The sequence below is a fragment of the Kickxella alabastrina genome (genome assembly GCF_025024165.1).
Source record: "Kickxella alabastrina strain RSA 675 chromosome Unknown BX661scaffold_10, whole genome shotgun sequence".
Lineage (NCBI taxonomy): Eukaryota > Fungi > Kickxellomycota > Kickxellomycetes > Kickxellales > Kickxellaceae > Kickxella > Kickxella alabastrina.
In genome coordinates this window covers 284,388-309,621 of record NW_026251481.1, presented here as the reverse complement: position 1 = coordinate 309,621, position 25,234 = coordinate 284,388, and the positions used below count along the sequence as shown (strand labels likewise).

The following is a 25,234-nucleotide window of genomic DNA, read 5'->3' as shown; positions in this document are numbered from 1 at the left end:
TCAATCATCATTTTCATTTTCATTTTCATTTCTAGATTATTATTATTGTTATTCTTCTTCTTTTGAATTCAAAAAAATATTTAATAAAAAACCGCCATGTCAGTCACACTCTGGCTCCTTGTGTTCGTGCCTGTCGCAGCCCTCATTCGCTTTGTCGGCATCCCGGATGACACCCCGCAGCAATCCAAGCCCTTCCTCCGCCAAATCTTCGACGGCCTCTGCTACGCAATCCTGCGCTTCCTTCATCTTGCCTTTGCTGTACACAAATCCTTCCAGAGCTGGGTGCAAATGACTCTTTTGCAGAACGAAGTTGACGTGCATGACTTGCTTTTGGGCGACCGGCCGGCGTTGGTAGAGGAGAGGGCGGAGCTCGAGATGTTTTTGCTTTCATTGCCCCAGAGACCGGAGCATTTCGCCGTGGTGCTTCCCGATGGGCATACGGACGATATTGTTGATGATGTTGAAGCCCTGTGTGCCTGGAGCGGCATGGCGAAGATCCCACGCCTGACTGTGTACAGCAGAGATGGTAAGTTAAAAAATAGTATTATTTGGAAAAAAAAAGTAGGAATAGTAGATGCTAATATGATATTTAATACTAACACAGATGATATTTTTTAATACCGATTTTATATTTATTTAATATTTACTTACCGTTGTAGGCCGCCTCAAAGATTTTGCCGATGCCATCGAAGCACGCCTGCGCAAATCAAAGATAATCAGCCGGGCATACAACAACAAACCCCCAAGCATAATTCTGGACCTTGGCACCCACCACGCCAAACGCCACATCACCTCCCCCGGCAACCACCCACTCCACGTCTCCCTCTGGTCGCGCGAAGACGGCTTCCCTGCACTTGTCGAGCTTTCCCGCTCTCTCGCCAAGCAAGTCAGCGCCGGCACCCTCTCGGCCAAATCCATCGACGAAACCATGGTGGCATCCTGCTAAAGGATCCATTTGGCTTTGCGCACCCAGAACTCTTGCTGCTTTACGATGATTTGATTTGCATCCCCGAGTTCCCACCATGGCAGTTGCAGAATACAGAGGTTTATCAGATTGGGCAGGGGAGCGTTAAGAGCCTGGGAGATGCTGTTGTGCGCGCTTTGGGCAGCTACGCTAAAATTGAAAAGAGATGGGGTAAATAGATCCTTTTTGTGAGGGGATGGGGATTGTTGGATGTTGGATGTTAGATATGATGATGACGAGCATATTTTGTCATCGATTTTTTTCTTATAAATTTTTTACATTTTTTATGCGCAGTGTGTGAGATCGTGTGCCATGTCGTCGTGTCGTTTTTTTTTAATTTTCCAAGTCAGCGGAATAAAAATTCGTGTTAATCCAGGAATAGGGGTGGGGGTGTGTCTATCGAACATTTTGGGTGAGCAGGTGGACAAACAAAAACTTTATAAATATTTGAGAAGGGGACCCTTTTCAACTTTGTTTCCTTTTCTTTTCTACTCTTTTATATTTTTTTCTAACCACTTTTTTCACCAAATATATTTTTCTCTTTTATATCGTTTGGGATTCGAGTCCGTAACAAAATTAACAAAGACTTTAGAAAAACATGGCTACGCTACAATACACTGGCGTCTTTGCACTGTTGCTGATAGAGGTATGCTGAGGGAAGGGAATAACTATTTAGCGCGACGACGAACCGAATTTCATTTACTTTTTCACTTAATCAAGTGAGTTCTCAAGCACACGCTAACTCTGCAAAACCCATTCTCCTATTTGTTTGTCTTTTTTTACTACCATGTAGATATTCGTCTTTGTCGTTCTCATTGTAAGTAACACTCAAACTAGCAACACCTGCCAGCTGTTCGAAACCTGACTTGAAAAAAAGAATGGTGGGAGCTCAAATTAACAGCTCTGTCTTCTCTGTACTACATTACTAAACCTTCTACTTTTAACAAACGATGCATGGCTGCGATACTATTTTGTCTACGTCGTTGTGCCCCCTCCCCTCCCCTCTCACCGTCATCTCATATTTGTAGATTCCGATGCCCAACCGGTGGAGGCGCGCAATGATCACCTGGTCGTCAAGGTCCGTTCTTGCCCAAAGGGCCCTCTACAGTGTGCGCATAGCCTTTGGCTTTATTCTTCTCCTGTTCGCCGACGCCGTCATGCGTCTGTACAAGATTCAGCAGACCAAGAACACCACACGTCTCGTCGACGAGCACGCCGTCTGCCAGCTCAAGCTGCAGCAGTTCTATGCCCAGCGCAACACCTACCTGACGGGCATCACCATGTTCCTCGGCCTCATCCTCATATCCACCCACACTCTCGTTGGACAGCTTGTTGAAGGTGATGGCGCTACCCCTCTGGTCACCTCAGGACCGGGTTCGGCCAAGGCTGAGCTGGTTAAGGTTAAGGCTGAGCTGGCTGATGCCCGCAAGGAGATTGCCGAGCTCGAGAGGAAGGACAGAGATATGGCTACGCTGAAGAAGCAGGCTGACTCAAGCCATAAGGAGTACATGCGCTTGGCCGATGAGTGCGATGGTCTTCGCAAGCAGTTGGACAGCAGCAAGGAGACAAAGAAGGATGCGTGAAAAGAAAACAATAATTGGAAGCGTAAGATATTATTTATTGTTGTTGGAACAGCGATATCGATAGGAACTTTCTCAGCGACAGTCGTTCTAGCCAAGCTAAGGTTTCTTGGTTGGGCTCTATTTGCTTGCAAACACGCACTATCACTTGGCGTTCGTCCCGGAATGTGCTCAGCCGGCCCTCAATGCAAAGTGTGATCCCCAGTTCATAGTTATGCCGCAAATTATAGTTGTTTTGCTCCTCTGTTGTCGTGAAATGAACACAAGAAATTATACCAGTACCATCATCAACTACACATGAAAAAAGTATAGGAAAAATTAATTTTGTTAGCAACCAAGTCTAATTTTTTTTAAAAAAACACGCAGATTTTATCATAACGATTCCAAACCGTGGCTGAAATGTATAAATGCATAAATATGAGAAGAATACTTTACTTTGGTACACGGTCATTTTTGAGCCCCGGGCATCCACAGACACAACAACCCCCACCAGCTCGACACTGCGAACTACATGCTCGTTCCCTACAAAAAAAACTGCTGCCGACGACGATGCAGCGCTGGCATAAGCGCCATTGGTGTTGGCTATGGCGCTGTGCAAGTCGCTGATAAATAGCTTCGCTGAGGTCCAAAATAATGGATCAAGACCCCAGTCTTCCATTGGTCGTGTGCAGGCTTTATTAATGAGACGTTGCATTTCCCTTATTTTTTGTTGGTTATTATGTTGGCAAAAAATATATTAAAATAGTGTAAAATGGTAATAAAACTAAGAAAAGTTTAATGTTTGGTTTTGTTAAATGAGGACTATAATACGAGCTTTAAACTTTGGGATAGACTGTTTTGTACTATGGTTAGTTTTTTTAGTTAAAACTCATTTTTGTGAAATATACAAGCTTTTTGGTCTGTTGGCTTTTGCTCAGAAAGCAGCAACTTCTTGTCTTACCTTGCTTAATGTATCTATTTTTATCATTGTGTGAAATATAGTTATTTTCAATGGTCGTACTGATATTGGTTGTCCTCATGCCTTCCAAACGTGATTTTTTCTGGAGCACTGATGCGCAGAGACCGCTTAAATCCAGCTGTAATCAGATCAACATCCATATCCTCGGCACACTCATCATCACCATCATCACCATCATCGTCGTAATCATCGTCATCGTCACAGTCATCGTCACAGTCATCGTCCCTTCCCGCATGCCGAAGCCCATCCTGAACAAGATCCCACGTAAATGACAGCGGAAAACGATGCACTTCAATCATATGCTCTTTGCGCTCCCCGGCACTCTCAAACATCTCGACACAAGCGGGCAAAAAGCATGAGTAATTCAGCCCACCATCTGTGCGAGCAATCTGGGCCTGAAAAAACATATCGTGGTATTCTTGAATATGCAGATCCAACCAGTGAGAGCTGGGGAATATCGCATTACATGTGGAACAGCTATTGCGGTGCATTTGGTCGTAGTGCAGTTCGTAGGATATGGCCGGGTGTGCGGTTCCTTGGCATGGCGGCTCGTGGCAAATAATTGTGCGCGTGGAGAAGGAGAAGTATCGGGTGTCGATGTTGGTTTCTAAGACTTTGTTTATTTGGGCTATTGCTTGTTGCCCGGAATTGTCGTCTGATGTGTTGCCGCTGCTGCTGTTATCATTATCGCTGTTACTGTTGCTGTTATCGCTGTTTTTGCTGTTGGTTGTGGTGGTGATAGGGGATGGATGCTTTTTGATGTGAAAGTACATGTTTGTTTCGGCGTTGCCAAGATCAAAAAATGGATCATCCATAGCGAGGCGTCGCTTGGTGGGAACGTACATTTTTTTAAAAATTGTAGTGCAGATGACAAGACAGAAAAATATCTACTAAAAACAGTTTATAAACATATGTGATACAATATAAAAACATTCTAAATGCAACACCCTTCTCCCTTTTCAGTTCACGGTATTATCTGTAAACTTGTTAGACTTTTAAAATGGGATCAACGAGGTGTGGGAAAAAAGTTATGTTTTTTAACTTTCATGTGAGAATCTGGAACTTGGAAGTCTGCGATTAATTTCTGAAATACACCATGAAAGCATAAAAAAGTGACGATGATTTGGGTGGCTTGAACACGCAATTCCTCGAGTCCGCCACAATTTCTTTACATATTTTTTTCGACACATATTTACACTAATAAATATTAGTTTTTTTGTTCGCGCATATAAAAATTTACATTGTTGTTTTTCAAGGCCTCGCCACCTCCTCTGGCTTCCAGGCGCAATGTCCATATTCCAATACCCCCCGCACCCCAACCGAAAAATAAACTAATGTTATCTTATTATTTTTTTTACTCCTTCGCTCGAGGCAGTTCAAAATAAATCATTAAAAATTCTAACAAAAGATAAACAAATTTGCCTGACATGACGCATCAAGTAAGGCTTTAAGTGTCACTAGCAGAATGCGTGCTGTTATTACTCACAACCAATAAACACCGAGAGGACTGCTATTGGCCTTTTACTGCTTGTGCAAAAAAATCAACAACAAAAAAAGATTGTTTTAATTCAGAAGCACAGAGATTTTCGCACTCTCCCCTCCTCCACCGTCGTCTCACCGTACCCCCAACCATCCTGCATATATTTTTTCGTATAAAAGCACGCACCGTCAGATCAGAAATTCTGTTCAGGGGCACAACATCTCTTCTCCGCTTGTCCTTTTTATTTTGCAAAACCTTCTCCCTCACTCCCAACACTTGCTTTTATCAGCTCTTTACTCCTTTCACATCACATCACACACATAAACATGAGCGAAGGAGCCCCATCAGCATGGACACCAGACTCCTGGAAGTCCAAGCCCATCAAACAAGACGTAGTATACGACGACGCCAACGAGCTCGAGACAGTTCTGTCCCGAGTGACCAACATGCCGCCCCTTGTGTCATCGCCTGAGATCGACCGGCTACGCGAGCAGCTCAAGGACGTAGCCGAGGGTCGGGCATTCCTTCTGCAGGGCGGAGACTGCGCCGAGTCCTTCGACTACTGCAACCCACAGGCGATCGAGGACAAGCTCAAGATTCTTCTGCAAATGAGTCTCGTTCTCGTGTGGGGCATGCGCATGCCCGTTGTGCGCATCGCCCGTATGGCCGGCCAATACGCCAAGCCGCGGTCCAGTGCGTACGAGAAGACCAGCGACGGAAAGACTATTCTGTCGTACCGCGGCGATAACGTCAACGGAATTGATCCGGAGAACAGAAAGCCCGACCCGCAGAGACTCCTGGCTGCATACTTCCACTCTGCAGCAACAGTCAACTACGTGCGGCTTCTGCTGGCCGGCGGATTCGCCGACTTGCACCGCCCCGAGGCCTGGGATCTGGGCCATGTGCGCAATACTGATATTCGCAAGGAGTACCAGACCATTGTTAATCGGCTGACGGACTCTCTCGGATTCATGGGCACTATTGGCGCCACTGAGGACAAGGCCACGGCGCTAAACACCGTCGACCTGTACATGTCGCACGAGGCGCTTCTTCTGGACTACGAGCAAGCACTGACCCGCTCCGTGGCCAAGCCCCTGCCCACCAACCGGGCTAAGTGCAGCGCCATATACGAGCCATCCACGCCGCCACGCGACGCGCTCGCCCCTGAGCTCTGCGACTGGTACAACCTGTCCGCGCACTTTATCTGGATCGGCGACCGCACGCGGCAACTGAACGGCGCGCACATCGAGTACTTCCGCGGTGTCAAAAACCCCATCGGCGTCAAGGTTGGCCCAACTATGGAGGCCGAGGAACTCGTGCGCGTCCTGGATATCCTCGACCCCCTGCTCGAGTCCGGTAGAGTCACGCTGATCACCAGGTACGGCGCAGATAAGATTGCACAGTACTTGCCTGCGCATATCGCTGCGGTGCAAAAGACCCAGCATAAGCCTGTTTGGTGCTGCGACCCGTGCCATGGCAATACAACTACGGCGCCTTCGGGGCACAAGACCAGGTCCTTTGAGGCTATTGTCAGCGAGATCACTTCCAATATTACGATTCATTTGGAGCTCGGCAGCAGGCTATCGGGCGTGCACCTCGAGTTGACTGGCGAGCACGTCACAGAGTGCACTGGCGGATCGCAGGAGCTGTCGCACTCGGATTTGCCCACTAACTACCAGACCTTCTGCGACCCGCGCCTCAACTACGAGCAGAGCCTGGATATTGCATTCACGATTGCAAAGGTCTTTGAATATGAACACCAGTCATCCAAGTAATCCTTTATTTCCCTTTATATTTTAGTGTTGAAGAATTACAGAAAAAACCCCAACAAATCGCTTTGCCATGTCAATGCGCACATTTCTTAAAATAAAAAGCAAAAGACACTGCCACAAACATACCAGTCATGTGCATATATGACAGTGCATATGGATTATTGTAACTAATATCATAATTCAATTACATTTTTTAATATACTCGCACGGTTGACATGCGTGTTGCTTTGAATACAAAATACTGCTATTGGGGATGGATTAATTGCCCGAGGGATACACATAAAGACAGGAATGAAATGAAAAATTACAGCTACATTTTGCTTACGCAATTGTGTGTCGGCTATTTTTAGTAAAATACAAATAGGGCTGCTATACAAAACAGCAGAGAGATATGTATTGTTCCTTGCTATATAATGTGAGATGTGTGCCCTACCTTTTAATTTTTACTTTACTTCCATTAATCTCATACCTTGAATAAATTATATATTTTTCAGCAATGCCAGTCCATTCGCCGTTTCCTTCTGTCGCAATACCGGTACAAGATAGTGTATCTTCTTCGGATTGGCCCAAGCGAGACTTGACAGGCTAAACGGCGAGGATTACCCACTACTCATCGATGGCAGCACCGGCAAGCCCTACAATTTTGCTGATATCAAGCAGATGTCAACGGCTATTGCACATGGCCTGAAGCACAGGGGATTTATTAATGAGCAGAGCAAGCACCAGAGCCCCGATGTTGACATTGACGGTGTCGCCATGATGTTTTCGCCTGCGGATATCGGAATGAGTGCCATTCACTACGGCACGCTGATGGCTGACGGCACATTTGCGCCCATAGAACCGAGTTTAGACGCGCAATCACTGAGCAACCGTCTCGAATGCCTCAATGCCAGCGCAGCATTTGTGACTATCGAGCTTCTTCCCACTTTGTTATCTGCCTGCAATTTGGCCGGCGTGTCAATCAACGAATCTCGCATTTTCATCACTCAAGGAAACATCTCGGGATACACCTCGCTTGCTGATCTTATTGGCGAGCATAAGGGCTTGTGTGTGGAGCCGCTGATTCCTTTAATGTCCGAGCAAGAGCTGGCACGTAAGGTGGCGCTGATATCGTATTCCTCAGGGGCAACTGGAAACTCCAAGGACATAATGCTGACTTGCTGCAACATTGTCACCACACAGTTGCAATTTGATGTCTACATGGCGCAGCATTCTACAGGCATATACACTTCATCCAAAGAACATCCTCGCTACCTGCTGTGATCGCTGCCACCTTGACATACTTTTGGGCTGAGCGTGCTCTTGTATCACCCATTGATTTCGGGGCTACGCCTGGTGCAGCTCTGAGTTTAACCCCGCATCGTATCTCGCTGCTATTGACAAGTTTGAGGTTGACAGATTGTATGTTACTCCTTGGATTACCCAAGGCCTTGTTGATGGCTCAAGCATGTTTGAGGATGGTACGCTGACGATTTCTTCTAACCCTGAATGCAAGTTTATTACTGAATCTGTCAGGACAATAGGGTGTGCCAGAACCTCTATTCTACCCATTAGACTGAAGAAATTCATGACATACTTTAGCAGGGCGACTGTGTTTAATGGGTATGGCGCAACTGAAACCAGTTTCATAGTAGCCAGTTGTAAGTGGAAGGAACCAGCACCGAGCACGCATTTATCTCTGTATCCTGACACTTTTGCAATGGTTGTTGACGAGGATGAGAACGAGACCGATTGTTACGGAGAGCCCTGCATCTTGGGACCTCAGGCCATGGTCAGATACCTTGGTCAAGGCACTAAGTCGCCATTTATTAATTATTTCTATCGCACAGGCGATTATTCTCGGGTAATAGCTAATGGAACTGTGTCTATTTGCGACCGGATGGTCGATATTGTGCATACTGAGCAGGGTCCATTTTGCCGACAGAGGTCGAGATGATAGCTTCAGAGCACCCTGCGGTCAAGGACTGTGCCGCTGTTGGTACCGGACCAAAGGGCGAAGCACGCGTGATGCTGCTTGTTGTACTGGTGCCAGGCGTTGCGTCTCTTAAAGACATTAACAACTGGGTTTAGTCTCGCGTATCATTTAATATTGAGTGCAAGGAAATTCAGGCTATCCCAAAGACATTGGGCGGGAAAATTCTCAGAACACTTTTGTAGCATGTTATTCATTTGAATATATCTTTTTACAAAGTATAATTATGCAATTATGCAACAGATACTTTTGGACAAATCTATATTATGCTGGCAAACATACCAACATCAACACTAAAGATAATAAAGTCCAAACAAAAAAGGCATACTATAATTTTTTTTGGTTTTTAGCCTGAAGCAGCTATTGAGCATGTATCGCTTAATACCGGCCAAGTGCAAGACATGGATAATTGACATGAATGCTTAACAAATTGGTGTGTAATCAATTGCTAGCAAATGGAAATGCATAATCTGTCGACAATATTTCGCATGTTATAAGCTAAAAATTAAAGTATAATGGCATTAAACAAAAAATGAGTGAAAGAATGAAAGAATGAAATGGAAAAAGTGAGAAACTAAATGTGACATTAGGCTGATTCCATCGGCCCAGATCCACGTTGGCTGTGGTATGCTAACTGTGGCCATTATTTTAGCTCACTGTCAATGACGTTACTTGATGGATGGATGGATGGCCAAGTGTGTGCCTCGAAGTGAGCATCCAGCTCACCTTAGATATGGTTGGTCTGAGCCTGGCGACCACGGTGGATTATCTCGTCGAGTGAGTCGGCTATTTCCTTTAGGGCCAAAAAAGGGGCACTTGGCTCGACAGTATCAGGCTTGTTTGCGTGAGAAATACCAACCACCTTGGCCAGCAAGGTACGGATTGTCTCAAAGTATCCAGCGCGCGGCGCATTTCCCGCTGGCTGCTGAGCCTTGGCTCTCGCTTGTACGGTCTTGACCTTGTTGCACAGCTTGATAGTAAGCATTTGCTTGGCTTCTGCATCTGCACGAGCCACATTCAGCTCACTCTCAACTTTGCAGACTTGGTCATACAGGGTTTTGACATTTTGACGTTGGACATATAGGCTGCCGCTGCAGAACACCGGCTTGCGGTGCTAGGACGCCTTGTCTTGCACAGCACGGCTCAGCTCAACCTTGTGCAGCTCGACAATAATTTGCCGCTGTTTTTCAAAGTCTGTGCAAGCCTCCTTCAGCTTGCTTTCGGCCTTGCGGACATTGGCATCCAGTGTCTTGACGTTCTGGCGTTGGACACGCAGCATACTTTCAATGCTACCCAGCTTGATTTGCAGTGTGGCGTTATCTTTCTCTGCGTGTCCCAGCTTGACCTTGAGGTTGGCAATGCTGACGTCTTTTTCAGTTAGCTTGGACTCAAAAACAGCCAACTTGCAACGCAGGGTTTCGCTCTCGACCATCGCCTCGCTGGGCTGGGAAGCATGTGCGGTCTCAGCTTTGGTGAGCGCTTGCTTGGTTGCAACAGGTGCCTGCGCAGGCTTTGTCTTAATAAGCCCAGTCTTCGCATTTGTCCTAGTAGTGTGTGAGGCGCTAGAAGCGTTGGTGGTTTTGTTCTGCTTGAGAGCGGGGTTGGCGGCAACATTGGACTTGGCTTCAGCCGTGGGCGTGAGAGCCCAGTTAACACCACAGATGATTATGAAGGCCGGGGCAAGGCTGAGCAGAATACATGCCTTGCCGATCGTGGAGACCAGTTTGGTTACCGTTTTCAAGGTAAATAAAGTGAAAACAATAATAAAAAGATAAAGAAATTCAATGAAATCGCGTAAAAGTAAACAAACAGAAAACGCTAACTTGATGGGATGAAAATGACCTTTGAGAAAAGACAAGCAAAAACTACGGAAATGGTTCGGTGGGTTTTAGTAGAGTCCAAGGGGCGATGAGGGGTGGTGCACAAGTGAATAAGAATTGTATGAGAAAAGTTGATAATAAAATAAAAAAGGAAAGATAGAGGGATGAAGATGGCAAAAGGCAGAAGACAGAAGGCAGGCGCTGCCATTTCATATTTGTGGGAGGCACATGCAGCGCAGACTATTTATTTTACTTTAAAGCCATCATGAGCATCATTATCGACATATATCCGACATGTGCACTTTTTGTGAAGATCAGCAGTAAGTTAATATACAACTGGTCCACGCGTGACTAGTGGCTTAAGTTTCGAATAAATACATTTGCATGTTTTGCGGTTACTGGTCAATGATTTTAAATGCAAACACGCATTGTGTCTTGCGGGTGAAATGCGAGTGGTTTTTGGCTCCTGTTTAGGAAACGCGCTACAAGGACCTCGCCGAATTACTCTGGGTTTTTTTTTGCAAGACGCTCACAACTAGGATATTTGTTTCTCAATTAATGGAATCAAGTTTTACTTATTGCGTGGTATATAGACCATATTCACTTTTAGCTAGTTTTATTTTGAATTCCCAAATTCCACGACAAAGGACGACAAAAAGTCTGATAAGTGGTAAATAATACCCTTTCCCCACGCACCAACACCGCCAAAGCTATTGAAACACACTGTTGTTACTAAACCCTGCCTGGAGGAATCTAGCCGAGAATGTGGAAAATCCAAGTTGCTTTATTGAAAAATATAATTATTTGAGATTTAAATTGAATATGACTATCTTCCATGTTTGTCATATATGGCTGGCAGTTGTACTCTAGAAAAAAAGCAGCAGAGTAGTTGCAGATCCATATGGCATATCTGGATTTTTCTGCATCATATGGAACTTTCTTATTCCAAACATCGATGTCGTATTTTTGGATACTGCCAATCGTAACAGAATTATGCGCCCTGGAAAGATCGGCCCTCGTGCAAAAGATGAAATACACATGTAACAAGTTCCCCCGATGCACCTCTGCTAAACCGGGCGCAAAAAATGCGAAGCAAAACCACTTTTTTAAATTATTGGAAACAAAAAAGGAGCATATACTTGTTGGATAACAACACAGCACAAAACGAAAGACGGGCGGGAAAATAATAAATAGCGCTTGGATTATATTGCCTTCATCTTTGCGTTTCTTGTATTCTTTTTCTTCAAAAAAACACTTCTCTTTCATCGTTGTCAATAATTTAAATTTTTAATTTAATAACAAACTCTCACTTTTACACATTCTTTCAAGTTTTTGTTTTATTTGCGTATTAAATAGTTACCTTATTCGCTCGTTTATTTTGTTTTTTGGTTATCGTTTATTGTTTATTTTTCACTTTTAATTATAATTATTATAAGCATGAATTTTCATCTGAAGGCCGCTGTCCATAAGGCGCGCTCTATCCTGCGGCTGCCCGTTGTCGATAGTCATATTGTCACTACCTCTGCCGCTGCCACTACTACTGCTGTAACTACCTCTACCTCCGCAACTTCTGCCACCACCGCCACCATGCCGCGCAAAATAAACGTGCTTCATCTCTTCTACTGCGCCGCATTCAAGCTCGACTCCAATTCTGGCACCAGCACCACCAACAACGATTATGCGAATTCTGAGACCGAGTTCGAGTCCGACACCGTCAACTCCAACCGCGCATTTTCCGGGCTGTAGGCAGCTCTCGCTAACGAAACTGCAGCCCGCCTTGTGGTCGAGACCAACCTCACCAAAGCTACACATACGCTTTCCCAATTGCGGCCTGAAAAGGTCCTGTACGAGGCCGGCTGCTACATTGCTCAGACCACTTGTGCTGGGATGGAGGACAAGAATACGGCTTTAAGCATCAAGGTTGATGCTTTCCAGGCAGAGTTTGCCCTGTCGCATTCCCAGGCCGAAACCGAGATTGCGCGCTTGACTGCCCAGCTGCACCAGAAGGAGGAGTTCATTTCGAGTTTCGAAATGGTCAAGGCGGCGATCACTGAGTGGGCCGATTTGGCGACCCAGCAGCTTGCCTTTTTAAACAAAAGGCGCGATGAGCTTAACTCCGAGCTTGCGCGAGCGGGCGAGCAGGACGCTGCCATGCACAGTGAGGTACCCAGGCTTGGCGAAAAGCTCGAGGATATGACTCGCGTTGCGAGTAAACTCAATGCCGAGCCTGTGGGCGAGAGGAAGTAGCATCGGGACAAAGTTATCTGGAAACTGGACGCAGACAAGCAGCGTAACCGGCAATTGGAGCAGCGGGTTGAGGAGTTGGACCATTGCTATAAACAAAATACAGCCGACATTGATGTGATTTCTGGCAAGCTCCTGCGCCTCAGAGGCTGTGCATTTGTAAATTTGTATAATTTGGCCAAAGTTGGCAACTAGCAGAGCTAAGCCATTTGATACAGCGAGCCACAAAATTTTTATTTTTATTTTCATTTTTATTTTCATTTTTACTTGACCTTTTCTTCATTATTTCATAATAATATTGTATAAACAAAAACTATGAAGCTGAGATATTGGATAAAATATTGCGCTAATGATAACCAGACCGCCGCCTTTATTATTGGTAACATGGTCGTTAACTTTGTGCAATTGATCAATATTGGAAAAAGAAGACTGGTTAGAAAAGAAAGCTTAATACAATTTAAGGTCAAAAGGCCTGAGTGGTAGGAGACGCGATACGCATAGAACGGTCGAAATGCCGAGAAAGATCGCAGTTCTCAGCCGTAGCCTCGAGACTGGCCCGCTGGCGAGCCTCAATAGCATCACGCTCATTAGTGGCTACCTGAATAGCATCAAGCAGCGCCTGTGATTTCAATTCGCGCCTCCTCTGCCTCTCGCGCTCAAAGACCCGCACAATCGCGTTGTGCTTAGAAACGGCGTCAGTGATATTGTCGCGCAGCTTCGAATTGGCCTCGCGGTAGTAATCGTTGTCGCGCTCGAGCAGCATCAGCGTGTCAGTAAGCTGCGCGCACCGCTCGCACTTGTGCTCATCGCCGACAGTCGAATCTGCGTTTAAAAGGCCATGGTGGTTGTTGGCCACTGCACTGTACGACCCGCTGCTCGGCTGGACAAGTCCAGCAAAGAGAATGGTACTGCGGCGACGGTCTTCGCGCTCCTCATCCACCACCCTGCGCCGCTGCGGCACGCGCATATCCCACCCAGGAGACGGCGCTCCTGCAGTGGCAGACGACTGGGCGCTGCCAAAATCAAGGTCCTGAACAGAAAACTGCTTCTGCTGCTGCTGTACAAACTGGCGGGCAACTGTATCCACGCCGTTCTTGTTACCACGCTCAATGTACTTCTCCAGCACTGCCAGCTCATTACGCGTGGTCTCGTCGATCGCAGAGTCTGGACGCTCCAGCATAAAAGCAGCATGCATCTCGGCAACCTGCGCCTGGATGCGCCCAGGATACTGCCGCCAATCAGCGTTACCCAGCTTCGACCCTTGTTGCTGCTGACATTTAGCGCGGGCTTGCGCGCATGTTGCTGCTCCCTGAGTAAAACCTCCATGGCGCCCAGCTTCTTCTGCAACTCGCGGTTAATAGCCCGCTCCTTCGCATACTGGACCTCAACTTCAGTGGCTCTCTGAACAATCTCAACATTCTCGGCTTTCTCCTTTTCAAGCGCAGTGGTGGCCAGCTCAAACGCTTCCGCCACATTCTTGAACTCTGACAGGAGCTCGTTGTTCATACACTGCTCGACCTTGAGCTGCGCATCCTTTTCGCGGTATTGCTCCATCATCTGGCGCCGTGACTCCACAACCTTTGTGTACTCGCTGTGGCTGACCAGCCGCGGAATACGCGAGGAGTTCAACCGATCATCGCTGCCTCCGGCTGCCATGGACGACGGTGGCGACGATGGCCGGTGCGACGTGGACCTCACCGGCACCGCGGTGGCCGGCCGCACGGGCCTCGACACGCTGCTGCTACTTCCTGTCAGCGCGGTCTTTGTGTTCATTGAGGCTGCGGACGGCGCCCTAAGCGGCCTCTCAGCTATGCTGCTGGCCCTAGATGGAGTGCGGATGCTCGATGGCTGCATGGGCTGCGGGCTGGGAGGAACCATTGCGGATGGCACTGCGGAGCCTATTCTCGGCGATGCGCGCATTTTTTGAACCATAACGGGCTCCGAGTGCTGCCGCCCGCTGATTCCTATATGTGGCACAGCCGTGGTAGTTCTGCTTGCACCAAAAATCCTCACAGGCTGCTGCTGCTGATGTGACTGGGGCTGCTGCTCATTAGAAACCGCGCTCGCAACGCGAGTTGGCGACCGAGACCTCGCCTGTGTATCCGACCGATATCTTCTCAGCGTGCGCGAATCAGCACTCGCATTATCCGCAGAGCTGCCAGCCGCCTGCTCAGCCACAACTGAGGTCCCACTGGGGATCCTCCGCGGACGCGCAGCGACCATTGTCCGGCTAGCAGCGCGCTCGCCTGTGGCCAAAAGGGGCATCTGGAATCCTGAGCCAGTGGTGCTGGCTGCCGAATCGGGCCGTCTGTATTTGGACATCGTCCCCGCTTGCATCGCTACCTTGTTCGCTTGCATGTAGCCCGGCTGCTGTGTTCTGGATGCCGACCGCTTCACCGAATCTACGCGGTCAAGCCGGCTCTGTATGGGCTGTTGAGTTTCGGAAATGGGCGTCCTGTTTTGCATGGCTGCTGTGAATATGGTGTGTGTGTGGATGTGAGTGAGTATGAGTGAGGTTGGCAAGAAATGCAACGCGAATGAGTGAATTTGAGCTAGATTTATTTGGAACAAACTGGGAATAGTGTGTTCAAGGCGAACAACAAGGGTGAAAATATGAGGCGTGAGAAATAAAACAAAAGAAATAAGGACAACCCAAACGCGTATGTGCAGTGATTAGAATAATGTAAACAGAATACTGAATAGAAAACGTGAAGAAAAAATTATTTTCAAGGATAGCTAAAATAAATAAATAAAATTGTTTTTAATCAAGGCAAGTGGAAGAAAAGAAAAGGAGTAATAAATTTATATACGAAACCAAGTAGCAAAAAGTATTGGGGCGGAGTGGAGTGGAAACAGGCAAAACTTTTTCTCTTCCCCCAGCTCAGGACGGGTGGCCTTTAGGATTGACGACGAGGGGGTACCCCCTGCTCATCAGAATGTGTTACCACCTGCTCCACTGTTTAAAAATACTTACATTTTCATGTGGGCGAAAATAATTGTTTTCGACACTTTTCATTTATTCCTCGTCTTTGTTCAATATGACACTGTTACTTTCTATTTTTTGCGTTTCTTCTATTATTACATCAGCTGTAAATTAAATAAGTCCCCAAATGAAAGCACCAAATAAAACAACACTAGCAATAAATCCCCCTACTCCCTTCAGTCCCTCACTTCTCACGTTCAGAGTCACTGGACACCATGCTATGAAGTTTCTAAAATACATTATTTGGCCGGTCCCATCAAGCCATGCTTTCGGTCTAAACCATGCCGGTGCCGGATTTTTTGTTTTTAATGCCTATTCTCTATTGTCTATCGGAGCCAAAATTTTAAAAACAAACAAAACAAAACTCCGCGGTCAAATAATTTTGCGTAACCTGTTTTTATTCAATTTCTGCCTTGTTAATATTTTTCTCTAATAATTTTGTTTTCATTGTTAATTACAAAGGAAAAAAGAGAGAAAATTTTGCCTGGTTCCTATATATTGCGTGTTGTTCATAATAAGTGGAGAGTATAAGAAAATGGCAAGTATTTTTGTAATGCAGTTGTCGGAGCCAGCCGGAATTCGCACGTACAGTTAAAACGCCAACATTTCTTCATTATCTCACACCTCTGCAAAAGTGCTTTGATAAAGTGGGATGACGCTGATAACCCTAATGACGCTTTACTTTTTTTAGACCAGGGTTAAATGTTACCGCTGGATATTGGAACTCACAGAAGAGTAAAAGAACACTACCATATACCAGAGCACTAACACGGCCAGTCCTTTGGAAATCCTAAAATAAGCAAGGGGGAGATATATGATAAAGCTTAAAATATGTTAATTTATTGTACAAACTTGGACTGCACACAAGCATGTTTTAAAATATTGAAGGGTAATAAACGAAAGACATCGCGTAGAGTGTGCCAGTAAAAAATGGCCGGATAGAAGAAGAAATATGAACCGCTTGACTGATCTGCGTCCAATTTCTACTCAATCATACACCCAGCAAGCGAAAGGTGGTGGGAAAATGTACACAGAAAAAGAAGAGTACGTAATTCAGCGACTTGTGATGATGTTGCGAATGGCCTGACAAAAAACTGTGAACAAGGGAATGTACGTATAGACAGACAGAAAATATAAAGAGAAAGAAAGCAATGAAATGGAGGGAACAGGGCAGTTGCAATTGAAATTGAAGTTTCAGTTGCATATCATTTTGTTTAGCTTACCATGGCTTGGATTTGTTCCACCATGTCAATCCAACGCGACTCTTCTTCCACTCGCGCACACACGTCAGAGGCCGCCTCTCGACATCATGCTTGGCCGACAGCGAAATGACGTGGTGAGTCATCCCATCAATAACAACGAGCTTTGGTAGCTCTGATATCGAGACGTTCATACGCTCGATCAGATCCTGTCTCAACTTGCGGTCACTCCACGGCACGCCCAGCCACCCTGACCCTGACATCAACCGCGCCATGTCCGCCGGGTGGTTATCAGCAGAAATGTGCACAATGACCAGGTCATTCCAATTCGCTGCCGAGAGCCCCTGCAGCACCGGCGTAAACTCGTCGCAATCGGCACTCCATGTGGCCGCAAAATAAAGACCGACAAGCTTCCTGCCAAACCCAGCCTGAATTGCCGACACTGTGCGCTGGTGCTCGTCCTCGAGCACGCACAGGTCGGACAGAACAGAGTCGCCGTTCAGCAGCATCTGGTAGCTCCGCGACTGGCTAGCGTCCATGCTCAGCCGGATGGTCAACTCTGCACTGCTCTCCTCGTACGCGCCCACCAAATGACCCTGGTGATTCTGACCATTCACGTGCGTTCGCGACGACCATGCTGTCGAGTTGAATCGCGGCCGCGCGGCAATCGGCAGGGTCGGCGAGGTCGAGTTGCGAGGCCCCACCACCTGGTGTATGCTCTGGCTCAGTCGGTGTGTCAAACTGGTCCTTGACGACGCGCTTAGCGCAATGTGCCCGCGGGCCATGCTCATACTGCGACTGCCCCGCACATGCATGCTGGGCTCGCCCATAAACGGACATGCCTCCTCTCGCAGCGTCTCTGCAAAGCTGTTGAATGAGCTCCGTTCGCTGCGACCCCCCATATCGAGCGTGTGCTGGTCCGAAGACTCGCACGCCCCGTCAAGGCTTCCAAACGCCGGGTATATCAGGGCGCTTGACGCATCCATCTCTATATTCTCTGTTCCTGTAGCTGATGAGCTGCCGTGCTCAGCCGTTCCTCGCCGCTTGGGCAGCCGCAGCCGTTGCTTTTGCCCTGCTGTTGTTGTGCTCGACAGCACCGCGGGGGCAATTTGTTGCTGCTGCTGGACTTTTTCGGCCAGCCATGCCAGCGTGCTTGTCTTGGAGTCTACCGATGGCCGGTGCAAGTGTATTGACCGCTGTTTGCTGTGGCTGAACACCCCTCCTGATACTGGTGATGTGGGCGTGGGCGGCAGCTGCAGCATCCCTATGTGTCCTCCTGCGGTCGCCCGATTGTCCTGCTGCACGGGCAGAAACCCGGAAAATCCTAGAACCGTCATCTAGCTCTGGCTCTGGCTGTGGTAGTGTTGGTGTTGGTGTTGGTGTTGATATCAATGCTAATGTTAATGCTGATGTTGATGTTGGTGGTGGCAATAACTATTTTAAAAATGGACTGGTATTTTGGGGGTGCAGAAAATAATAAATAATAAAAATATTATTGAGATAACGCAGAGTTGAAAGGGAAATCGGGAGGCTGGGAAGCTCTAGGAATGGGAAACGCAGGGAATGGAAAGCGCAGGGAAACACAATCGAAAGCTTAAATTGGCCGAACCAGAAAATATAAAGTAGCGGGAATAAAAAAAACAAGATGCTCAGCTCGAAGTCTATTGTCGGTCTGTTGTCTGAATGTGCGCGCGCAGATTTTTGTAGGTTTTGCAGTAAACAGTCAGAAGTCAGAAGTCGAGACGTTGTGCAGAACGGATAAAAACAAAGTGCAAAATAATAAAGTAGGGAATGAATATGAAAAAATAGAAAGTAGAGAATTGAGAAAATGAGGGATGCAAAAAGCATTTTGACTGGCATGTTTCAATATCATGCGAACACCTTCAGAACCAAGCTCGCCATTCCACTTTCTTTTTTAATTTTTCTGCTTTCCGCAACCTCGGCAGGTTCAGTGTAAATAGGAAATGCAGCTGCACCAGCAGCAGCAACGACTGAGAATAATAGTGCAGAATGATTGGCACACAAACGGGACACAGCGGCGATCGACGCGCAAAAGACAAAGAGAAAAACCAGTTGCGCCCGAAATGCGAGAAAATGGCAAGAGCATTGGACCTTGCAAACTGCAAAAAAAACCCCAAAAATATTCCATAACGGGGAATCGAACCCCGGCCATCACGGTGAAAGCGTGAGATCCTAGCCTCTGGACCATTATGGATTTACCACTGAAAACTGCTGTTTTATGAGCTAGCCTTTCTTATTCTGAATGTTTACTTTTTGAATTACCTTGACTAAATTTATTTATTTCTAATAATAAGATTTTTTTACTGCTTGCTTTTTATGCATAAGTACAAAGTCACAAAACTAAATTAAAAAACTAAAAAACTAAAAAAAATTCAACTCGAGCTCAGGACATGTGTGCGGGCGTGTACTTGGCTATACTAAAATTTGGGTACTGAATGCGCACTTGGGCCAACTGCGGCGCCTTGAATGCTGCATGTAGCAGTCTGTTGTGCACGTCTTGTGTACTGCGAGTCACAGTGCTTGCTTTGGTTATTATGTAAAACTTCATCAAGTGCAGCCTTTTAAAATGGCTCAGGTATGTTGAACTGCACATACCGTCAAATTCTTTAGCGAGAATCCAGCCGGCAACAGATGTGTCAACAGCGAGAACCAACTTGCGCAAAGTTGCCCGCGAGCCGCGCAGTAGGACATCATTGGCAAATGGGTAAATGTCACCCAATTGAGATGCTCCAGACTAGGAAATGGCACGCCAAGCGGTGCACTCCTCTGGCGCGCCTCACTGCCAGTGTAAGCACCCAACACTTGCAGAGATAGGCGCTTAAGCCTTGGGTACGTTATGGCATTTCCCCCGTTTTCCTGTATCAAGCCCAGACATTCCCTTATTCTGGCATATTTTATTTCTAGATTTTCAAGAACAGGGGCATGCGCTCGTGCTATGGCAAAGCTGACATCGGCGCTATTTCCGGAAATCTCTAGCACCAGATTTGCAAGGCCAGTGAATGGCACTCCCAAAAATTGGAATTCGTGGCACCCGCATAAATGAGCGCTCGTGACTATTGTGTATGCCCGCTGCGCATGCTCTGGAATACTTGCAGAGCCGTCCTGACAATCGCTAAACAACCCGACGTTTCTCGCAGTTATGTCAATTTTATAAAGGCTGCAGAAGACGTTACTAATTGCAATGATAAGAGAGCTGACATCTATTCTGCTCGCAACCTGCTTCTCTTGCCTTGTGCTTGCTTGCTGGGCATAGTTTAATACGTATAAGCGCGCACATACGATGCTGGATGTCGAGTTGCCTAACTTGGCTAGTGCCAATTGAAAGCCACCGGTCAAATACTCCTGCAACGAAACAAATGCGACGACCTGCCTAACAAATGGCAGCCAACCCAATACCGCTACTTTGGCAGATGACAGCCCCCTTCTGACTCGATAGCTGTGGCCTCTGTCCCCAGGTGTGCACACAGTCATACAACGGCTGTAAACCGGCAACGCAGCCATCCGCCATAACCTGCATGTACCAAGTAGTGCCCAGGCATCAATGGGTTCTTGACCTTGTTCCAATGCCGAGTTGCCCAGTTCTTGAGTAACTCGGTGCAGTATGTCGATGGGCAGTTGCTGTGCGAGTGAATAATCCATTTATTTATTATCTAATTAAATATACCCGAATACAGGATAAATTATAAATTATAAAAAAAGACAGCAAACAGTGAATGGTTTATGAAGCATAGAAAATAAAATGCAAAGATGTAATTTTTGTTATAATTTCCATAAAATAAGCAAGTGAACTGGTCGCTTTTGCCGAGATAATATATAATTATTTTTTATAAATAATGGTTATAAAGTGTGCGTATTATAATGCTCAATACTGTTGTAAGTACATAGCACTATATATTTTGTAGTTGTTCGCTTCCATTATCATATATTTTGAGTTCATTGAATATCGCGGCTGCTTGTGTGCTTTGTACCCTTTTACAGAGCGCAAGGATAAAAGGTTATATTTTAATAAAGTATATGTATTCAAAAGTGCCACCTCAATTAGCGTCAAGTGGGCATTCCCCACTCCCCACTTTTTTGCCACTTGTGCGCAAATCACAAGATACACTTATTACAGACTTTCTTTCATCTATATTGCAATACAAAATGGTTTGGTTGATTAGGAGTTTTGAAGCACAAATCTCTTTATATTTGACCAAATGCTTGTATATTTTGGTAGTTTTCCCGAGAATTGGTGGCTATTTTTTGGCGAGTTGGCGTTTTTTCAATGGCTACAAAATTTAAAAGTTTTTACTTGACAAAAGTCATGACAACATATCACAGAAAATAACGTATTCATACACTTTTTCGTACACCCCCGTTCATACAATTTGCTTTGCATTATTTCCCCCAGAATAGGCCTTCGCCATGTTTGACATAAAAATAAGTGTACAAATGCGCGATTTAGTCTGATTTATTAGCTCGTATAAAAAGAAGGATGACAAGCAATGTCGTATGTCTTTTAACAGCCGAATATTTGAGTTTTGTCGATGTTGTCGGATCAAAGACATGAAGAAGATGAAGATGAAGAAAATTGTGTTTGTTTGAAACCCCAATTCTGAAGGTATTATTTACTTGGTTGCTCGCTTATGTTTGTTGTTGTTGCTGCTGCTTTTTTCCTTTCACTTTGCCTGCGACCAGGCGAGATTTAGTTGGTATTAAAAATAAACTGAAAGAAATTTAACATAGTGGAAAATGTAAGGATCACGCGCTGGAGTGGGCGTCACGTCATGTCATGTCATTTATCCTTTCGGGATTTATAGATACGACATAATTACTAGCCATTTTAAGCTGCGCTTCTAATGTATTATAAGTTAGTTCAGAAAATGTAACTATAAAAGAAGTACACTCAAGAATAGTTAACAACACCAGCTTAACTATTTGAACAATGTACTTTTAAAAGTTTACAAATAGGTTTATAAAGCAGTCGATTAGTGTTGGAGATAGTTCTTACAATTTTATTACTTAATGTTTGTTTCGCGGCTCACTCAAAATACAGTGCTCACAATCCCAATTTATTTATGGTCCTAGAAAAACCATAAAACGAGGTCCAGCATTTCACAGAATTCGGTGCCAGTGCTCAAGGATGAAACCAAGGATGCCTTCGAGTCCAACATCAAGATCAGGTGTTGGAGCCGCGATATTGCGTCAGTGTGCAGTTTCATTATGATAACCTTATATTGTTGCAAATTTTTAGAGCGCCACCCAGCTTTCAAACGCCCTGCTTGACTGCCAATTGATCTTAATCCCGCGTCCAAGCCCAAGGCTGCAGTCAAGAGAAAGTATGATCCAAAGACTGATGCAGCATCCAAGCGCAACAAGACTAGATAGATTTTAATTTTTTCACATGGAGAGCTAGCAATTACTACATGACAGCTTAATCACTACTGGGTAAAATCAATGACTACGAAGTGAATGGAGGATTTTGTCGAAAACTCCATAATAATAATCTCATACTATTATTTTCTTGATTTTCCTGGCAATTCGAATCGTGATTTGATTTATCCTATTTTTTTTGCCAGCCCAGCAAAAAAAAAAAATAACCAGCCAACGTTTTTTTTTTTCCTCATCTCCAAGCACCGTCCTCTTGTTATTCGGGCCAGTAAGCCACGCTCGTCTATTGTTCTTTTTGTTGTCTGTTGATATTCATCCCCAATTTTTGTTACTAATAAAAAACAATTTGGCAGAGCCGAGCCAGGCATCATCGACGTACGAGGAAACAACTACAACAGCAGCACATTACTCCAAATCGATCGCTCAGAACACACCCATACACGCGCTCGCCCCCTCCCAAAAATAGCCCTAGTATTCCCCAGCAATGATCAACACCCATTCTGCGGTCATGTCTGAGCGGCTGGCATGCAACCCACTAGATGCCCTGGCAGTCGCAGTCGCCGAGGCCAGCTTCAGCCGCGAGTCTAGCCAGGGGAGTGAGCTGCTGAGCACTGTGGCGCCGCAGATACCCGAGTCGCTTATTGTGGCGACCAAAATCAAGCGCGGCCGGCCAAAGCGTGCAGAACAAGACCAGATAAGCGAGGACAAGCTGGCAGAAGTAAATGCGGGATACCAGCAAATCATCAACCAAATTGCACAGGACGCAAGCGAAGACAACGGCGGCCGGCGCCGTCAGTTTGTATGTACAGTTGCCGGATGCGGCAAAATATTCTATCAGCGAGCACATCTGAATATACATATTCGCTCGCATACTGGGTACAAGCCATATGCATGTCGGTACCCGGGATGCGGCAAGTCATTTCCCCAGCTGGGAAACATGCGGACACACGAGCGGATACACACAGGAGATCGGCCGTTTCAGTGCCACATAGCCGGCTGCGAAAAGGCCTTTACGCAGATGGGGAACCTCAAGACACACCTGAAAAAGATACACAACTTGGAGATTTCTTTAAAATCACGTCGTGGATCGCACAAGCGCTCAATGTCGCCGCTCATAGGCCAAATTGCACCGGTCTCAGCGGCTCCCAGCAACGGCGGCAACGGTGGCTCGCCGTTTGTAAATATTGTTAATAACAGCACCAGTATCTCAGCGGCCGCCCTAACACAACTTCAATTTCAGCCACAGTTTCAGTCACAGTTGCTACATCACCAATATCAACAGCAAAATTATCAGCAGCAGCAACAGCAACAGCAGCAGCAGTTGCAGCAGCACAATTTGCCGCAGCACAACCTACCACAATTGGGTGTGCGCAATATCCTCCCTGCATCACTGCTGGCCAACGCTAAACTTGCCAGTCAGCACCATGTGTAATTCCGTGTGTTGGCTGCTGACTGTGCATTTCTTTCACTCGTACAATAAAAAACACGACGCGCAATTGTTGGTCAAAATGTAAATAATACGAATAATCCATTTTTTGCGGAAACAACAATAGGCAAAATTCCACTTATATAAAGTAAACAGACGACAAAATCTACACGCTGTCAGTGCACATTAGATCGAAATTATTCCCGAGAGCTTCTGGATGCGGTTGAGGAGCAAGTCTCCCTGCTTGATGGTTGTCTGGTACTGTGCGTTCTTTGTATCGGGGCGGTTGGTCTCAACTATGCCGCCGACCTTGTCAATAACGCAGTGCAAGCGTCCAGATGCGACAAAGCGCGCCAGCTCCTTGTCGATATAGTCCTGCGTGACGCCAAACGAATCGGCCATTGACTTTATAGTCAGAGACAAATACGACTCGAGCAGCTGCGCGTAGCCGCGGATGCGCATCTCTCGTGTATAGAATCTGCGGTGCGCAAACAGGTAGCGCGACACGCTCAGGTGCTCGGTCTCGACACCCGCCAGTGCCACAAAGTAGTCGGCGTACTTACAGTCGTACAATGACCGCAATAGCTTGTCGACGCTCGGTATGTAGTTGATGACCTCGACAACCTCGGGGGCGTCAATAACCTTATTCTTGATTTCGGACCGGGGCATGACCACCGCGCAGGCAAGCGCGCCGTGGCAGACAAAGTCAGCAAGTGACATAAGCTCAGGGCTGGCGTATGTACTCAGGCACTCAATAAACAGGTCGCTGGCTTCCTTGAACTGCCTCTGGCTGCAGCGCCACACGCACTCGATGGCCTTCAGGCGGTTCCTGCGATCCCAGTCGCCGCCCTTGTTCACGAGCTCGTGCGCCCGGTCAATTTCCTTCTGGATGATCTGCGGCCGGTAGTAGAACATGCCCAGCCTGAGCTTGCTGAAAACAATGTCTAGCTTCTGGTTGAGCGTTGTAGTGGGCCTTTGGATAATCTCCTCGTACGCGGTGTGGGCCTTGTCATCCTCACCGGTCTGCGCCAGAAAAATCGCGCGGTGGATGCTGCATTCGTTCTGCTCCAAATCGCCGCTTTCCTCCTTTGCCGCCTCAAGCTTCTTGTCCAAAGTAGCGAGCTCCACAGCACTGGCCTCCTCGAGCTCCTTTTCCATGGCCTTGTCCTCCTGAAGCACGCCCTCGGCAACGAGCCTGGTGTAGAATGCAATCATCTTGTCCTCCTTAATGCCCTCGACGAGCTTCTTCATGGCCTCTTTGCTCTGCTCGGGCGTGCCATTGATAATTGCGAATTTGTGCTGGGCCAGGGCCAGCTCGGGCTTTTTGGCAAAGATTGCGCCGTCAGACATGTGCTTTAATGGGTGGGCGAATTTAACAAGTTTGAGCTTTAATACGCAGATTTGCAGTGAATAAAAAGTAAGTGCGAAAAGTTGAAACAGAAAAA

General features: G+C 46.4%; 16 protein-coding genes and 1 non-coding gene across 17 annotated transcripts; 9 read left to right on the top strand and 8 right to left on the bottom strand.

The window, feature by feature from the left end:
- Window positions 1–96: 96 nt before the first annotated feature.
- On the top strand, window positions 97–946 carry BX661DRAFT_170820 (uncharacterized protein; the record flags this gene model as incomplete). The annotated part of the gene is made up of 2 exons (XM_051533654.1): window positions 97–526; window positions 660–946. 2 exons carry the CDS (start codon window positions 97–99, stop codon window positions 944–946), a joined length of 717 nt encoding a protein of 238 aa, XP_051391913.1.
- Window positions 947–1,562: 616 nt separating this feature from the next.
- Window positions 1,563–2,547, top strand: BX661DRAFT_170819 (B-cell receptor-associated protein 31-like-domain-containing protein; the record flags this gene model as incomplete). Its single annotated transcript, XM_051533653.1, has 3 exons — window positions 1,563–1,610; window positions 1,758–1,781; window positions 1,993–2,547. 3 exons carry the CDS (start codon window positions 1,563–1,565, stop codon window positions 2,545–2,547), a joined length of 627 nt encoding a protein of 208 aa, XP_051391912.1.
- On the bottom strand, window positions 2,518–3,297 carry BX661DRAFT_13574 (uncharacterized protein). Its single transcript, XM_051532663.1, has 2 exons — window positions 2,980–3,297; window positions 2,518–2,835 (listed from the first exon to the last, which is right to left on the bottom strand). Exons 1-2 carry the CDS (start codon window positions 3,236–3,238, stop codon window positions 2,582–2,584), a joined length of 513 nt encoding a protein of 170 aa, XP_051391911.1. The 5' UTR covers window positions 3,239–3,297; the 3' UTR covers window positions 2,518–2,581.
- A 30-nt stretch (window positions 3,298–3,327) lies between these two features.
- On the bottom strand, window positions 3,328–4,418 carry BX661DRAFT_181983 (uncharacterized protein). The gene is given in 2 exon segments (XM_051535862.1): window positions 3,328–3,667; window positions 3,680–4,418. 2 exon segments carry the CDS (start codon window positions 4,345–4,347, stop codon window positions 3,532–3,534), a joined length of 804 nt encoding a protein of 267 aa, XP_051391910.1. The 5' UTR covers window positions 4,348–4,418; the 3' UTR covers window positions 3,328–3,531.
- A 731-nt stretch (window positions 4,419–5,149) lies between these two features.
- BX661DRAFT_181981 (DAHP synthetase) lies at window positions 5,150–6,819 on the top strand. The gene has a single exon (XM_051535861.1). The coding sequence runs from the start codon at window positions 5,309–5,311 to the stop codon at window positions 6,755–6,757; it is 1,449 nt and encodes a 482-aa protein (XP_051391909.1). The 5' UTR covers window positions 5,150–5,308; the 3' UTR covers window positions 6,758–6,819.
- A 398-nt stretch (window positions 6,820–7,217) lies between these two features.
- Window positions 7,218–8,145, top strand: BX661DRAFT_13551 (uncharacterized protein). The gene has a single exon (XM_051532658.1). The coding sequence runs from the start codon at window positions 7,415–7,417 to the stop codon at window positions 8,015–8,017; it is 603 nt and encodes a 200-aa protein (XP_051391908.1). The 5' UTR covers window positions 7,218–7,414; the 3' UTR covers window positions 8,018–8,145.
- Window positions 8,110–8,861, top strand: BX661DRAFT_13555 (uncharacterized protein). Its single transcript, XM_051532659.1, has one exon. The coding sequence runs from the start codon at window positions 8,202–8,204 to the stop codon at window positions 8,688–8,690; it is 489 nt and encodes a 162-aa protein (XP_051391907.1). The 5' UTR covers window positions 8,110–8,201; the 3' UTR covers window positions 8,691–8,861.
- Window positions 8,862–9,612: 751 nt separating this feature from the next.
- On the bottom strand, window positions 9,613–10,057 carry BX661DRAFT_181979 (uncharacterized protein). The gene has a single exon (XM_051535860.1). It carries the CDS (start codon window positions 10,003–10,005, stop codon window positions 9,841–9,843), a length of 165 nt encoding a protein of 54 aa, XP_051391906.1. The 5' UTR covers window positions 10,006–10,057; the 3' UTR covers window positions 9,613–9,840.
- Window positions 9,956–10,696, top strand: BX661DRAFT_181978 (uncharacterized protein). Its single transcript, XM_051535859.1, has one exon. The coding sequence runs from the start codon at window positions 10,013–10,015 to the stop codon at window positions 10,499–10,501; it is 489 nt and encodes a 162-aa protein (XP_051391905.1). The 5' UTR covers window positions 9,956–10,012; the 3' UTR covers window positions 10,502–10,696.
- A 1,287-nt stretch (window positions 10,697–11,983) lies between these two features.
- Window positions 11,984–12,793, top strand: BX661DRAFT_198174 (uncharacterized protein; the record flags this gene model as incomplete). The annotated part of the gene is made up of 2 exons (XM_051538203.1): window positions 11,984–12,259; window positions 12,293–12,793. The coding sequence occupies 2 exons, from the start codon at window positions 11,984–11,986 to the stop codon at window positions 12,791–12,793; spliced, it is 777 nt and encodes a 258-aa protein (XP_051391904.1).
- A 318-nt stretch (window positions 12,794–13,111) lies between these two features.
- On the bottom strand, window positions 13,112–15,637 carry BX661DRAFT_181977 (uncharacterized protein). Its single transcript, XM_051535858.1, is given in 4 exon segments — window positions 13,112–14,042; window positions 14,066–15,098; window positions 15,111–15,167; window positions 15,180–15,637. 4 exon segments carry the CDS (start codon window positions 15,254–15,256, stop codon window positions 13,254–13,256), a joined length of 1,956 nt encoding a protein of 651 aa, XP_051391903.1. The 5' UTR covers window positions 15,257–15,637; the 3' UTR covers window positions 13,112–13,253.
- A 188-nt stretch (window positions 15,638–15,825) lies between these two features.
- Window positions 15,826–16,214, top strand: BX661DRAFT_181976 (uncharacterized protein; the record flags this gene model as incomplete). The annotated part of the gene is made up of 1 exon (XM_051535857.1): window positions 15,826–16,214. A coding segment is annotated over exon 1 (182 nt), but the record flags the coding sequence as incomplete, so codon positions are not given.
- Window positions 16,196–18,357, bottom strand: BX661DRAFT_181975 (uncharacterized protein). Its single transcript, XM_051535856.1, has 2 exons — window positions 16,997–18,357; window positions 16,196–16,563 (listed from the first exon to the last, which is right to left on the bottom strand). The coding sequence occupies exons 1-2, from the start codon at window positions 18,307–18,309 to the stop codon at window positions 16,479–16,481; spliced, it is 1,398 nt and encodes a 465-aa protein (XP_051391901.1). The 5' UTR covers window positions 18,310–18,357; the 3' UTR covers window positions 16,196–16,478.
- Window positions 18,358–19,115: 758 nt separating this feature from the next.
- On the bottom strand, window positions 19,116–19,187 carry BX661DRAFT_t65. Its single transcript has one exon. It is a non-coding gene; the product is annotated as a tRNA-Glu (tRNA).
- A 189-nt stretch (window positions 19,188–19,376) lies between these two features.
- On the bottom strand, window positions 19,377–20,713 carry BX661DRAFT_205192 (uncharacterized protein; the record flags this gene model as incomplete). Its single annotated transcript, XM_051538585.1, has 3 exons — window positions 20,273–20,713; window positions 19,589–19,727; window positions 19,377–19,516 (listed from the first exon to the last, which is right to left on the bottom strand). Exons 1-3 carry the CDS (start codon window positions 20,630–20,632, stop codon window positions 19,377–19,379), a joined length of 639 nt encoding a protein of 212 aa, XP_051391900.1. The 5' UTR covers window positions 20,633–20,713.
- Window positions 20,714–23,096: 2,383 nt separating this feature from the next.
- Window positions 23,097–23,408, top strand: BX661DRAFT_131380 (uncharacterized protein; the record flags this gene model as incomplete). The annotated part of the gene is made up of 1 exon (XM_051532563.1): window positions 23,097–23,408. A coding segment is annotated over one exon (312 nt), but the record flags the coding sequence as incomplete, so codon positions are not given.
- A 472-nt stretch (window positions 23,409–23,880) lies between these two features.
- Window positions 23,881–25,218, bottom strand: BX661DRAFT_181970 (uncharacterized protein). Its single transcript, XM_051535855.1, has one exon. The coding sequence runs from the start codon at window positions 25,137–25,139 to the stop codon at window positions 23,976–23,978; it is 1,164 nt and encodes a 387-aa protein (XP_051391898.1). The 5' UTR covers window positions 25,140–25,218; the 3' UTR covers window positions 23,881–23,975.
- Window positions 25,219–25,234: the final 16 nt, after the last annotated feature.